A 14,472-nucleotide genomic window follows, 5' to 3' on the forward strand; every position below is an offset into this window, starting at 1 on the left:
CAGGTCAATAGGTAAAATGGTTTGAGAGCTACAGGTGATTTAAAATCCTGGACAGACAAACGAACAGCCACGGTAGCGTATTATACAAGAAGATTCTACTAAGGGGCTTTGCTCCCTGCTCACTTCGCTTGCCAACCCCCGGGCTGGTGCTAAGGCGCTAGCCTCTTTGCGGTTCTGCCACTCGTGTATGGGGATGTGGATGTACAATTTAAACAGGTTGTTATTTTCATAGGATTTGTTACATATGCGTAATAGAATTATTTTACATTACAGCGAGTAATTAGCCATATTAAAAATAGTAAAACACAATAAAATGAAAGAAAATGATGTTTCATGTTGCGTTAGAGGTATTCGTTACATTATACATTTTCATTCTGTCTGGCTTTGAAATTAGCACACAAATACTTTTTAAACATTCACTTTTACTGTAGGGCGACATGGTGGCGCAGTGGTAGCACTGCTACCTCGCAGTAAGGAGACCTGGGTTCGCTTCCTGGGTCCTTGCTGAGTGGCGTTTGCGTGTTCTCCCCGTGTCTGGGTGGGTTTCCTCCCACAGTCCAAAGACATGCAGGTTAGGTGCATTGGCGATCCTAAATTGTCCTGTGTGTGTGTGTGTGTGTGCACCCTGCGGTGGCATGGCGCCCTGCCTGGGATTTGTTCCTGCCTTGTGCCCTGTGCTGGCTGGGATTGGCCCAGCAGACCCCCCGTGACCCTGTGTTTGGATATAGCGGGTTGGACAATGACTGACCGACTAACTTTTACAGTAAAATGTCAGTAAAAACAATATTTGGAATTAACTTTTCATCAATATCGGATTGAATTTTGATCCGTGTTCTTTCTAATAAATAAACCGACTTTTTTGAATGTTTGCCCCTGTGATTTGTTAATTGTCATAGCGAAAGCTATTCTAATGGGAAACTGTAAACGTTTTAATACGAATGGCATATCAAGATCTCTTTTGGTGTCTAATGTTATCCGTGGGAGATGTACTACATTACCTTTCTTGTTGCCTGTTAATATTTTACATGTCAGAATTGTTTGACCAATATTTTTTTTTATATTTTACTTAAAATTTGTTAATAAATCATATAGAATGGTCATATTGCTTTATAGAACATTGGCTTCTTCACTTGGCAGCCATTAACACTATTGTTAATATGACACTGCTGTAACTTTCACGATGCACCATAATTGGCCACAGATAGACACCTTTTAACTTTTTAGATGACATTCAACTGATTGCAACTTTATTTACAATATTTAAGTTTGATATACAAAATTGATGAATATAAAACAGAACCTGAGTTTAATTTATATGGATGTGTGGCTTTTGGATCATTTTAACATTACAGTGTCATAGTTCACTCTGTCAGCCTGAGAGGCTCAAGATAGGTGCACAGGAAGAACCTGTGGAGAAATATAAAAGAACTCTGAATGCCTCAAAGCCTATTCTTTCTACCATGGAAAAATTCATGTAGTCTCTAAGTAAAACCTGGCCAGTTGACTCAGAAGAGGTATTAAAAAGGGGGCAACAGCAGATCAGAGTCAATTCACTTATGGCAAGAGACTGCTGACGTACTCTGCCTTCGTAGAGCTGAGAGAGGTGTCAAAGAAACCTGCCCTAACCCTGGAACCCAAGATAGGCAACCAAAAGAGCAGTTTAAAAAATATTTCTGTTCAGACTATTTTAGCAAGTGGGCTAACATAAAAATTAACAAACTGGGAGTGAATACTTTTTAAATTGCATTTTGGTAACACTTTAGTTCAGGTATTGCATAAATGCATCTAGTACCGATTTACTCTTAAGTGACAAGAACTTAAAAGCTTCCTTCGGTGTTAATACCATGCACAACACATCAGTAAAGTGATTATTCATCTGTGCAATGTGGCCTACTAAAATAACTTCAATGGTCAGATGTGGTTTCAGTGAGATATATGTCTCTTGATATTGCATACTTTTTTATAAGACCCGCAAATCCTTCATATTCATAAGTAATTTTAACAGCATTTCAACTGCCACACTGCACAGAGATGAATAACCTATTAACTGATACATCAGAGCTGTAATTAAGACTAAAAGAACCCTTTGTTAAGGTCTTATTGTGTAAGAGTACATCAAATGAGTAATAGATGCATTTTTCAGTACCTAAACTAAAGTAATACTGACAGTTTAAGTACAAATACTTTTTATTTAAATTCAGTGAGCATTCTCTGTTTTTAACAATGCATTTCTTACTTGTTCTAGTTTAATACTGCCTTTTGTATTTAGCCAGGGTGAATTTTGCCTGAGAATTTTTTTTATTGAATTTTGACTTTTGCTGAACATTAGAACACTCTAGACGAGAACAGGCCATTCAGCCCAACAAAGCTCGCCAGTCCTATCCACTTGTTTCCTCCAAGAAAACATCAAGTCGAGTTTTGAAAGTCCCTAACGTCTTACTGTCTACCACACTACTTGGTAGCTTATTCCAAGTGTCTATCGTTCTTTGTGTAAAGAAAAACTTCCTAATTAAGCAATACTATTTCTCCCACCTAGCAGTATAGAAAGTATAGAACACAAGAGAAAGAAAGGATGAACGTAAGTTGTCATTTAATGCTGGCTTACACCCTCAAAAGCAAATTTCTGAAGACTGTAATAAATGAAAGCAAATTTCTGTGAAATTTGTTTTACCTATTTAAAGCACAAGCCTCCCTTCAATTTTCCATGGTATGGTGGCCAGTTTGTAATTTTGGACAGCCGTTTTCAAAAATGAATCCATTCAGAAATGAAAGATTTTTCCAAAAGTTACACATGCCTAGACTAGACACATTTTCTTTTTCACTTATTAGTTACAGAAGAACAGACCAGCCTGTGTCTCCCGCAGTCACGTACCACTCCTGCACTTTATAAGTAACTAGAAGCTTCTGAGTTTCTGTGTTACTGGAAAAATCTCTTCTCCCTCTCTCCTTTCCTTTGTTTAACCCAAAATACCTTTATGTTCAATAGCACCTGGCTATATTTAATAAGCTTAAAGAAATATACTGTACAGCAGTAGTCACAAACTCCAGTCCTGGAGGGCCACAGTGGCTGCAGGTTTTCATTCTAACCCGTTTCTTAATTGGTGACCAGTTTTTGCTGCTAAATAACTCTTTTTCTTTTCTTTTTAATTGACTTGTTTTTTAGGATTTGTTACTCTGAATTGCCTCATTTCTTTCCTTAAATGGCACCCAAACAGAAATGAAATGTGAAGTGAGTGAGCTAACAGAAAACAACTAAGTCAGGTCCTCAAACTCCAACCAGTTGCTTAATGAGGCGCCAGGTCCTGTCATTAATTAAACTCGTCCCTAAATTCCATGGCTTGTTGCTGCTCTCATTGTGCAACAGTATACATTTCTGGAATTGTTGCTTTTCTCTTTTCTAAGAGCACTGTTAAAATGTTTTATGGACCTGAGCAGATCAGCATTCCTGAGATCTTCATCTTTCTTTATTTTCAGATATTTTATAATGGGCACAGTTTGCTGGTCATGTTTTGGCTCATTTTACATCTCATGATTGTTTGGCTGCTAATTAAGGAAATAAGAAATAATTAAGGGGTCCAAGTTTTCAAGAGCAAGTCAATTAAAATGAATTCAAAAGAAGTTAGCAACTAAAACAAGTCACTAATTAAGAAAAGGGTTAGAATGAAAACTTGCAGCCACTGTGACCCGCCAGGACCGGAGTTTGAGACCACTGGTATACATTATGTGTATGCAAGCAAATGTGTCTTTAAGACTACAGCGACATTCCTGACGGATAATTCTCCAGTCTGGATACATATCTTTCTTGCAATTAACATAACAAGCTGTTTTACAAAGAGAACAAATACCTATTTTCAGACTCCAGCTTTGTTTTTTTTTCTTGTCTTTCCCTTCATTAAAAATGAATACACATGATTAGGAATTCTGTAAAAGTTACCTTGAAACTGTTGAAGTAAACCAGCAAACTACAGAAGTTTTGCTTTCAGGGCTGACAACTGTGGCAGTCAGCCAACCAAATAAATGCATTCTTTGAACACTGTAAAACAAGTAAATGAATTCATTACTATTATAAGGCTGCTTAATAAAACAGCAAGAATGGCAACCTTAAATATGAATTGCTTCTAGCCTTGTTAACAGCCCTACAAATGTATATTTTTTAAAATACGGTTATTGTATTTAATGTCTTGGATATAACAAAACCTTCTCTAGCTTTTGCAAAATGAAGATGCCTATTTTTGAACTAGTCAAAACATTTTAAATTCATGCTTGTTGGCGAGTTTAGCAAGCGACAGTAAGTTACATTTTCACAGTGAAGGATGTCAGTCATTTGCACACAGTGTCATTGGCTGTGAAGATCTCCTCTAGGCCAGATCACTACCATTCAAAACAAATAAATATCACCTCAGCCTAGGGGTGACTCATTTTTCATTCTAACCCTTTCCTCAATTAGTGACCTGTTTTAGTGGCTAACTTCTTTTGAATTCATTTTAACTGACTTGATCCCGAAGACACAGACCCCTTATTTCTTTCTCCTTAATTAGCAGCCAAACAATAATGAGATACAAAATTAACCAAAACATGACCAGCAAACTGTGACCACCATACAATATCTGAAAATAAAACGGGTTGAGGTCTCAGGAATATTGATTTGCTCAGGTCCCCAAAACATTTTATCAGTGCTCTTAGAAAAGTAAAGAAAAAAAAATCAGCAATTTTGAAAATTTCTATTTCACAATGATAGCAGCAACAAGCCATGGAATTTAATTTAGAACAGATTTAATTAATAGCAAGAATTGGTGCCTAATTAAACAACTTGGAGTGAAATTGGTTGGAGTTTGAGGCCCTAACGTAGTTGCTCTTCTGGTGACTCACTAACTTCACATTTCATTTCTGTTTAAGGAAAGAAATCAGCAATTCAGAAGAACGATGAAGAAATTGCAGGGAACAAATCTTAGAAAGAAAAAAAAAAGTCAATGAAAATTAATTCAAAGGAAATTAATTGGCAGCAAAAACAGGTCATGGGTTAGAATGAAAACCTGCAGCCACTGCAGCCCTCCAGGACTGGAGTTTGAGATCCCTCATATAGCCTAATGGCTGACAGCATTAACAACCTCACATAGCGCTCTTTGTAGCGATGCAGTTGCCTCAGTCAGCTACTGAATGTGCTGCTCTGTTTAGCCAAAAACCTCATACAGGAGGTGAGAATCATAAGAAGCTTCCTGTGTCACCTCTGTTCTACCACTACCTCCATCGAGTCCAACATGACTCCGAAGATTGAACTAGCCTTTTAAATCATTTTATTTAGTCTGTTTGCATCACCTGCAATAATACTATTTCTCCAGCACACTACAACATGGAAAACTACACTGGCCACTACAGACTGGTAGGAAAAATATAAGAGTGGCCTGCATACACCAAACAACCTTAACCTCCTAATTCCAATTTTGAATACTGCCTCCATGTACAACCAAACTCTTTTGCATTCTACAGCTGCACTATACATACTGAAATTGGCCGTGTTTTTACTTTTGTTATCAGCTCTGCGAATTAATAAAAACAGGATTCTGCTTCAGGTTTCCAACCATGTTGCTGCCGAGATATTCAGTAAAATATGGTTTATGTAACTCATTCATGAAATGCCTTTTCTTTACATAATGGATCAAATTCAGACATTTATTTAACTCATATTTAAAGCTGCTTTTGTTTCTTAAGAAATACTGACATTTAGTGGTCACAGTCTGCAACTGTCAGAATTTTCATTGTTTTTCAGGGTTGCAGCTACTACTCTACTGTCATAAACTAATGAAATGCTTTTTGGCTTTATGGGGGTAATTAAGCTTTTATTTATTTATTTTTTTAAGTAAAACACAAGTAAAATCAAGTATTATTTTTCAGTTCAATCCATGTTAATGCCAATACACATTTTACAAAGCTCACAAAACCGTTGTTTCCACTCAAAAATGTTTTGCCACTGTGGAGGACTGCCGGCTTCCCATGCCGGTCCTCACCCCCAGGCCGCCAGGAGGTGCTCTCCCGACAGCAGGATCCTGCCCCGAGGTCCAGCAGGGCCTTATGGATTTTGTACTGTTTATACACAGCCATGCTGGATACCTTGGGGACCACCAGGAGTCTCTGTGGGGGGGGCTTATGGGCTCTGTGATGCCGTATGACCCGGGTGTAGGTCACGGTCACGTGACGGGAAGAAATGTCGTGCTCCCGGGTTGAAGTAAAAGACTGATTGCCCTGACCCGGAAGCAATTAGGAACTATGGACTGATGGGACAGAAATACCTCTGGGTAAGGGGCTATAAAAGGACTGTGGCTCACTCCAGACACTGAGCTGTGCTGGGAGGTGGAGGAGCAAAGTGTCTGGGCGAGGAGAGATTTAGTAGTAGTGGTTATTGTGTTAGTTTATTGTATGAGTAGTGTGGAGGGTGCTTGGTGCACATTTGTGTTAAAGGAAAATAAAAGGTCTTGGACTTTTACCTGGTGTTTGGAGTCATCCCTGAGGGTTCAAGGGAGCACTAGCGCCCCCTACTGCCACACCTTGCTTGTGCCAACACTCTCTGTATTCGACTCCCTTAGTTGAACAACATCACCCGTGGTGGTAACCATTTCAGCTTAACTAGTCATGGAGAACTTTTAGGGTTTGTTACCAGTAAAGACAACAACCCCAGCATCATAAAAGGTTGTGTATATAACTTAGCATTGATGTTCTTTGGTATTTGAGAATCATTGTGCTTCTAATGTTTCAACTTGTGACTGGACTCTGGGTCAAACTGATGAATCCATGTTTTATTCTCAGTTCTAAAATTCTGAAATTTCTCTCAGTCCAAATTAATTAGTTTGAAATTAACCTTGGGACAATGGATGCAGTGATACTTCATTTCTCTACTCGGAACACTTTAATGTTGACAAAGGACACATTCAACTGATACAAAACTAATACCTGTACCTGTAATGTCTGGTATTTCAGATACTGTCACTTTGTGATTCTTCACTACAATCCACTCCATGCTGGGAATGTCTTCTTCTTCTGTCAGAGAGCCAGACTTTGATTAATCTTTGAGACAAATAAATCTCTTGACTGTGGTGCACAATGAGGACTGATCTTGGCACAAATAAACTGGGAAAGAGCAGGTCTTGAACATTAGAGTATCAATGTTTGTATCACACTTCATTATGTTTTGTAGGTTGATAGGGCCAAGATTGTCACATGTACAGAGTACGGTGAAATTAATCTCTAGCATGCTGTACCTTTGTTTTGCTACACAAGGGAGTGTCCCACAGTTGACATGTGTGGCATTGGCATGTTTAATGTGCCTCACTGTGACAGAGTGTATCAGTCTGTTTTGCAGTGGAAGTCGTTTGTGGATATGTTTCTATGATTTTTCTGTCACTGGTCGCTGATGCCACAGGTACGCTGCACACCCGAACCTATGTTCTATTTTCACATGCTCCCGTGTCTTTGTATGCCATAAGAAGGACTTCAAGCTATATCTGTAAAACTCCTTCGAAGACGATTTTCACAGCTAATCTATTGATAAATATTTTTTAATATAGAAAACTAAGTAAACAATGTATATGATATTACAATGGAACTTAGATATGACTATAGCACCTGAAAGTTTTGCACATCTTACTCAAGACATAGGGCTACTTATGACTTTTTAAATTTTTTTCAAAATATCAACAAAAATTTTTTAAAAAAATCAAGCCTATACAGATTTGCTTTTTTTTTTTTTTTAATATAGAATCATACATTTAAGGATATTCTATATTGTACATGTCTCTGAAGTATGGCTTTATTTCCAGCATATAATCAAATGAGGCCAATACCTACCTTTAACGCATTGGTTTGATTAAGAGTTAGAAATAGGACTCGACCTGTGATTTTGGTTTTTTGTTCTAAGAAATTTAACACACTATATGCTGTCTGTTTGCTCTGAAAAGATACACAAGAGTTTAAAAAAAAAAAAAAAAAAAATCTGTGGAACATACGTTAAAACAGCTTTTGCAATCAAACTATTTTAGAAATGTTCAATAATTTTCAAACTGTACTTTTCCTTTTAAAATTAATTAAGACTGCATAGTGTTAATTTGTTTCTTACAAAATGACATTTAATGTGCAAGCAGCAGTGAAAAGTGACAATGCAACCTAAACAGTACATGCTGTTTCACTTCCTTTAACATCTGTGTGTCTGATCCTAATTAAGCAGTAGTATGAAGCCTGTCTGAAACAAAGACCATCCCATGTCTGTCTACAAACATAAAATGTAAAAGGCAAGTTCAAGACCTGTGCTGAAACATGACCAAGCATGAATGAATTAGATTTCTTACCAGACGGGTATGATTACATGATGTTGAGAATCTAAATATCCATCCATTTTGAAACCAACTTATCCTGAGCAGCAATGCAGGGAAGCTGGAGCCTATTCTAGCAAGCACTGGGTGCAAGGCAGGAACAATCCCTGGACATGGTGCCAGTCCATTGTAATGTGAACATACTGACACATACCAGGGCATTTTAGCAAGTCAATGCATCTAACCTGCATGTCTTTACATCTTATAACAACTGCAACAAAAAAATGCAAGAATTTCAAACATTGTTCAGAGTCAATAAAAACTAAAGTGGAAAACTTTAATATGCATTAGTCAATTCAATTATTTCAGTGTGAAATACTGCAAATCACTGAAAGACAACCTTGTAAGAAATGTAAAGCTTAAAATACTTTAATAAACAAAACAAATCCTTTAACAAAAATGTTGTGAGATACAGAAATCACAGGAAAAAAAAGATCACTTCCCATTAGAACAGAGAAGTTAAGGTTAATTTTATCCTGCATCTTTTGACAAAAGTTGATATGACATTGCTAACATCTCTTCAGTTTGAACTTGTGTCTAAAACAAATTGGTTGACCTGTTTCAAGTATTCAGGTTTCAAATAGTCCTGCAATTCATTCTTCCTCACCCACACATAGTCACCTTTTCTCAACAGGCTGACATTTCTGTCTGCAAGCAGGGCTTTGAAGAAAAACAGTTTAGCTCCATAGCAGCTTTCAGTCTGGACATCCTTTGGAAATTTGTACTTATAAAACCCACATGGGGCGTTTCCTAAAAAAGTTGCATTGATGCTGCCACCTGTTAAGATAAGGAATGTATTACAAATAAAAAGCGTAATTAATATTCCAAGCAAAAACAAAAACAAAGATTATGCTCATCATACCTGTCACCGTAGTAAGGGCTCGTTCAGCTGTCTGCCTTAGAGTTTCACCCTCCTCCCACTGTGCCTGAGGAAGCAGCCACACATCATTTTTACCAATTTTTTCTTTCACCAACAGCAACAGAGTATCTCCCAAACTACGATTAAGAGACATCCTGTCATTCTTCTTATCCTCTTCTGAAATACAGTAAAAGACTTAACTGCATCACTGTAATAATTGCAGAAAGAAAATGTGTCACACAACAACCTTTATGAAATATTAAAATATCACATAAGGAACTAGGCTGATCCAAAATTTGAATATAAATCATTTGCAAGACAGGAAAAATAACACAAGATCTAACAAACCAATACAAAGCCCAGGGGAAAAACAATTCATCCCTAGGTTGGTCAAGAAAAGAAATCTAAATATATTTCCTTGATAATGATCTTATATACGATTACAACTGAAACGAGGTACAAATTACTACTGAAATATGGCTGATGCCAATAAAAGCACAAACCAAATTGGATTATAGGTGTGCAAATTAATCAAAGGCTTGAGGAAAGACCCCCACTTTCTTTCCAAAAAAAGGATTTTCTTCAGAACTACAAAGTAATTCACAATTAAGAATAGCTCCCATATGAAGGAAGGTCTGCAGACCTTGCATGTTTCTTTTTTGTTTATTTTCATTGAAATATTGCACTTAAACCAGTATTAACAGCATAGTGTGCCTTTTCATCCATTCCCAAAAACAATCAACCACACTTATACATGGGAACATATAATATCAAAAATCTCTTACACCAGTTAGTGCAGTGCCAAAAATATTTTGTACTAAAAGAAAGATAGAAATATTAAACCAATATTGGTCACTTGCAGAGTATTCAACTTCAGTTAAAATAGCATGATTAGAAACCTGTGATTCGTGGAGCAGGACTGAACTGTTGCATTTTTTGATCCCACATGTCCTCAAGATCCTGTGCAGTGACAATTTTTTTCCCATCATCCCTATCTTCATCAGAGTCATAGTCGTCAGCCTGTTTGCGACTGATCCTCTCGGCATCCTCCAGTACAGAGATTTCATGATCTGATAGAAGACTTTTTTCGAATTCAAGCTGAGAACAAAACAAAAGCATTAACAGACTTCCTTTATAATTATGTTAAAAATCTGTAATGCAATAGTCCATAATTTCCAAAACAATCTATGTTTGAAAATTAGTCAATTACAATCATATTAGCAAATAAATCAGAGTTCAGTCACTAAGAAAACATGTAAAAGTTATAAAGGGGCTCAGGAAAAACATAAAAAGTAGAGGCCTCATTTATAAATTTTACACACACGTGAAAAGAGGCTCAAAATGGTATACGCAACTTCCCACACAGACATCAGCATTAATAAAAGAAAACCTGATGTTGAAAAGTGTTTATTTACAACAACTCACACCCATGCATACGCAACATTTCAGAGAAAATAGGAAATGGAAACACCCTTGATAAAGCACTGAAATGCAGAGAACTAGCTAAATGATGAGTTGCATGCATTACTATAATATTATAACTGCTCTAAGACATGAATTATTACATCATTTATATCACCTTGCCATTATCATAATATGTGTTAACATGACAAACATATTAAACTTCAGAAGTTTTGAATATGTACAGATTGTATTTCAGTTCCATTATAAAGCTGCGCATTTTCACTGAAGAACCTTTTTTGGTTTCCGGCAGCTTAGTTTGGCTACCTGTTGCCGCATCTCAGGGAACTGGCTGAAAGGTCAGGAATATTTCTGTCAAGCTTTACTTCATCATGCACGCAGTTTAAAAAGCAATTAGCTAACTGAGGAGATGCTACATCCAGTTTTCGTATGGTGTGGGTGCGAAGCTGCTTTTGTTAATTATAAGCAGTTGCATTCCATTTAAATTCAAGTCATCTGCAATGCCAAGGCATATCTCCGTGGCCTGGGTCAACTTGTGATTCATTTATTTTGCGGCAAAGAAGTTTGGCAGGTGTGATGACTAGTTTGTTGGTACTGGAACTGGCTGAACCCTCAGCACATTTACAAGGCGATTGTGATTTAATAAAGGGTAAATTGTGCAAAAATGTACAGTACATAGGCCAGGTATTCTAAATGTGATTTTTTTTGCCATATGCATAATTTTATATTCAAATTTATGCAAAGTTGTATTTTTTTTTTTTAAACTTAAAAATAAAGGACCTAGATACTTATTTTTAAGGTCTTGTTGCTTTAACTGCACACACCTGTTTTGCAGCAAAAAGGTAAAAAACTGTTAATAACTTGAACTTGACCATGTTACTAAAACACAGGTGTGTGTGTGAATAAAGCATGTTGAGTTAGCCTTGTAGCATTTTTTTTCTACATATAAATTTACAGTTCTGTGTGTCTTGTTCTTTACAAATTACTCTAATCTACAGATTTTAGTCAAAATACAAAACTTCTAACGACATGCTTTACATTTAACTTGAATAAAAATTGCAATAAGGGTTGCCAGATTAGTGTGAATAGCTCAAATTATAGAGGGAAATCAGGACCATGAGAGAAAAATATGGGGAAAGAGTTTCTGTGGCAAGTACAGGGAAACAAAAATACAGTATACAGGGAGAACTTCTGTAAAATATGGAGGATTTTTTACGTTAGTTACTTTCCTATGGAAACAGACTTTCATACCCTTCACAGTATCCCTACACCCAAATGCTTGATAAAACAATCATACAACAATATCCAACATACTGGAGAGCAAGCCATCATTGCTCTGCCCACTCATCTCACAGCTCATGTGTAAATGGTTAGGGAAAAGAATGGTCTAGAATTGACGGGTCATCTAACAGTAGCATACTTGTCCCAACCCTGCCAATACTCATCCTGTAACATTTCCTAACTTTACTAACAAGAATCAGAGTTCCAGCTAGGCGCAACCACAACTCTAGGGCTGGTATTAGTGACAGAGTTCTGTGAAGTTATCGGCTTAGCTATGAAAGATTAGAATCAAATCCATCCATCATCCAACCCGCTATATCCTAACTACAGGGTCATGGCGGTCTGCTGGAGCCAACACAGGGCACAAGGCACGGCGCCAGCCCACCACAGGACACACATTTTTAATATATTTCAGTATAACAATTACCATTTGTAATGACAACTCCAAAAGCATCATACTACAAGCAGAACATTTCTTGCTGAATTAAGTACAGAATGGGTGTTTATTGATAGTGTCTTTAATATTCAAATAACTACCTTTGCTTTTCTAAAAAATATTGACTTGTAAAACTGTATATTTTGGAATGAGCACTGCAATTATTTTGAGCTGTTCCGTTTTGAAACTGTTCATATCAGAGCACATGTTTGCATTTACATGTTTAGAGAGAAGCTTTACATGCATCATTAAAATTTACTATCACTGAATAACACATTTATTAGCATGATTGTTTATCAATTTAAATATTTACATTTACTTGGCTAACACTTTTATCCAAGGCAACTAACCACATTTATGGTCCAAATGGTTACATTTCCTTTGGTTTGCCAATTGGAGAAACAGTGTCAGTAGCAGGATTTGAACCCTGAACGTCAGGGTTTGAACTCCAGAGCCTTAACAACTACACCAAACTGCCTGCCTACTTCAACCTGTTTCGGATAACAAAAGTTGCCCATCATTTGTCAATGTCATTCATGTATGGCAAAACGTCGCACTCTTTTGCGGATGGTGCAAAGGGAACGCACATTGAAGGACGGAAGGGACTTTTCATCAGAATAATTTAAAATACTTGATTACTGCAGCTAGAGCTGATCCAAAGGTTAACTAGCTTTGGCACCATAATTTGTTTGTAGAATTGACACCTTTCTTTACAAAAGGACGTTTTTCCATTTTTTAAAAGCAGCGTTTAACCTCCGTGCAAGGTACTAAACGATACTTAAAATATTTAGTTTTTCAGAACGGGAATATTAGTTTTTGATGGAGTGTTTGTAACGGTATCTACTGGCAACTCCAACTGCAACACATTTTAACCATTCTACGTTGGTATTAACATAAATACAAATATCCAACTATTTCTGTCATTTTAGCTGGTCAGACTCGGTTTCGATTAGAAAACAACAGAAGGCAAACCTCTAATCACAAAGTGACCTCACCTGGCCTAGTAGTTCTGCTACCTGCTGCTCCATTGGACTCCGTTCCTGGGAAATTACAGCGGGTCTCTGCAGACAAACTGCTCCGTGTAACTTCCATTGAGATACATTTCTCGTAGATCTGCGAAGATTAAACAGATTTGGTCCAGCTAAGAGCAGTCTATTACTACCGCTTGAAAAGCCCATGCTAGCAAACCAAACATGTCTCATTACAAGACGGCACAGTGCCGGCGACATGGGCACCGCCATATTGACATACCCACCACAGGAAGTGGGAATCTTGCAAAAGGTTAGAGGGGAGTGGGTTGTGTTGTCACTGTCGATTATATAAAAAACATTTAATAAATTAGAATTTATATTATTACGTTCTTTTAATAAGTTGTTTAATACAAAACTAACTACTATAGTAATATCTTTTAAAACTGTATGTGTAAAATACTTATCAAATTCAACGGTGCTGCGCAGCAGCAGCCGAGACCAAACAAACTTCAAGGGTAGGGGGGATTCCTGTAAAATTGTAAGCGGAATTGTGTTTTAAAATTGCTCTGTGATTTTATTCTGCTAACTTCTCTATTAAAACACAAGTACCGTAAGATAAATGTCTTATTCTGACGATTTTTGCTGACTGATTGCTGACTGACTAACCCTTAATTATTGATTATACTAATAGAATAGAGTAGTTAGGACAAAAAATACATTTAATGTAAATGGTACTATATTGTTTTATGTAGTTTTACTTTTCAAATGATATATGATGCAGCGATTTGTGCAGAGTAATATGTACATAAATTATTCGATGATTCACATTTCCCCTCACTGTTGTTAAAGCAATAGAACATTCCAGGGGGAGGAGTAACCTTCACAGATGCAAGCCAGACTTCCGTGTAGCGTGGTGACGGTGAATAAGATTTACTTTAGAGGGCTAACTACACACTGAGGAGTTTTCTTCAAGAAGAGGATGTACAAAGTTTGTAGCAGCGTCTGTTTCGTTGTTAGAACGGCATGTGAGCAGATTTTTACGCAAACGTTGTCCGTGTGAGTAATCTTCAGTATTATGCTTCTGTTTAGAGTGGTGCACAGGAAAGAAATCTCAGAATGTTTCACATGCAAAATCATTCTAAT

At 37.0% G+C, this 14,472-nt stretch overlaps 2 protein-coding genes across 3 annotated transcripts in view; one reads left to right on the forward strand and one right to left on the reverse strand.

Annotated features, from left to right (window-relative positions):
* Positions 1 to 8,602: 8,602 nt before the first annotated feature.
* mrpl46 (mitochondrial ribosomal protein L46) lies at positions 8,603 to 13,646 on the reverse strand. The gene is made up of 4 exons (XM_039773009.1): positions 13,354 to 13,646; positions 10,119 to 10,317; positions 9,223 to 9,396; positions 8,603 to 9,137 (listed from the first exon to the last, which is right to left on the reverse strand). The coding sequence occupies exons 1-4, from the start codon at positions 13,597 to 13,599 to the stop codon at positions 8,881 to 8,883; spliced, it is 876 nt and encodes a 291-aa protein (XP_039628943.1). The 5' UTR covers positions 13,600 to 13,646; the 3' UTR covers positions 8,603 to 8,880.
* A 549-nt stretch (positions 13,647 to 14,195) lies between these two features.
* Positions 14,196 to 14,472, forward strand: part of mrps11 (mitochondrial ribosomal protein S11) — a 53,354-nt gene continuing 53,077 nt past the window's right edge. Inside the window, exon 1 of one of the 2 annotated variants that reach the window (XM_039773016.1) lies at positions 14,196 to 14,385. In XM_039773016.1, coding sequence (XP_039628950.1) covers positions 14,309 to 14,385 — 77 coding nt within the window. In that variant the 5' untranslated portion in view covers positions 14,196 to 14,308. The remainder of the gene's footprint in view (positions 14,386 to 14,472) is intronic. The other variant, XM_039773014.1, reaches the window with a different exon arrangement.

The sequence above is a fragment of the Polypterus senegalus genome, chromosome 12, assembly GCF_016835505.1.
Source record: "Polypterus senegalus isolate Bchr_013 chromosome 12, ASM1683550v1, whole genome shotgun sequence".
Lineage (NCBI taxonomy): Eukaryota > Metazoa > Chordata > Cladistia > Polypteriformes > Polypteridae > Polypterus > Polypterus senegalus.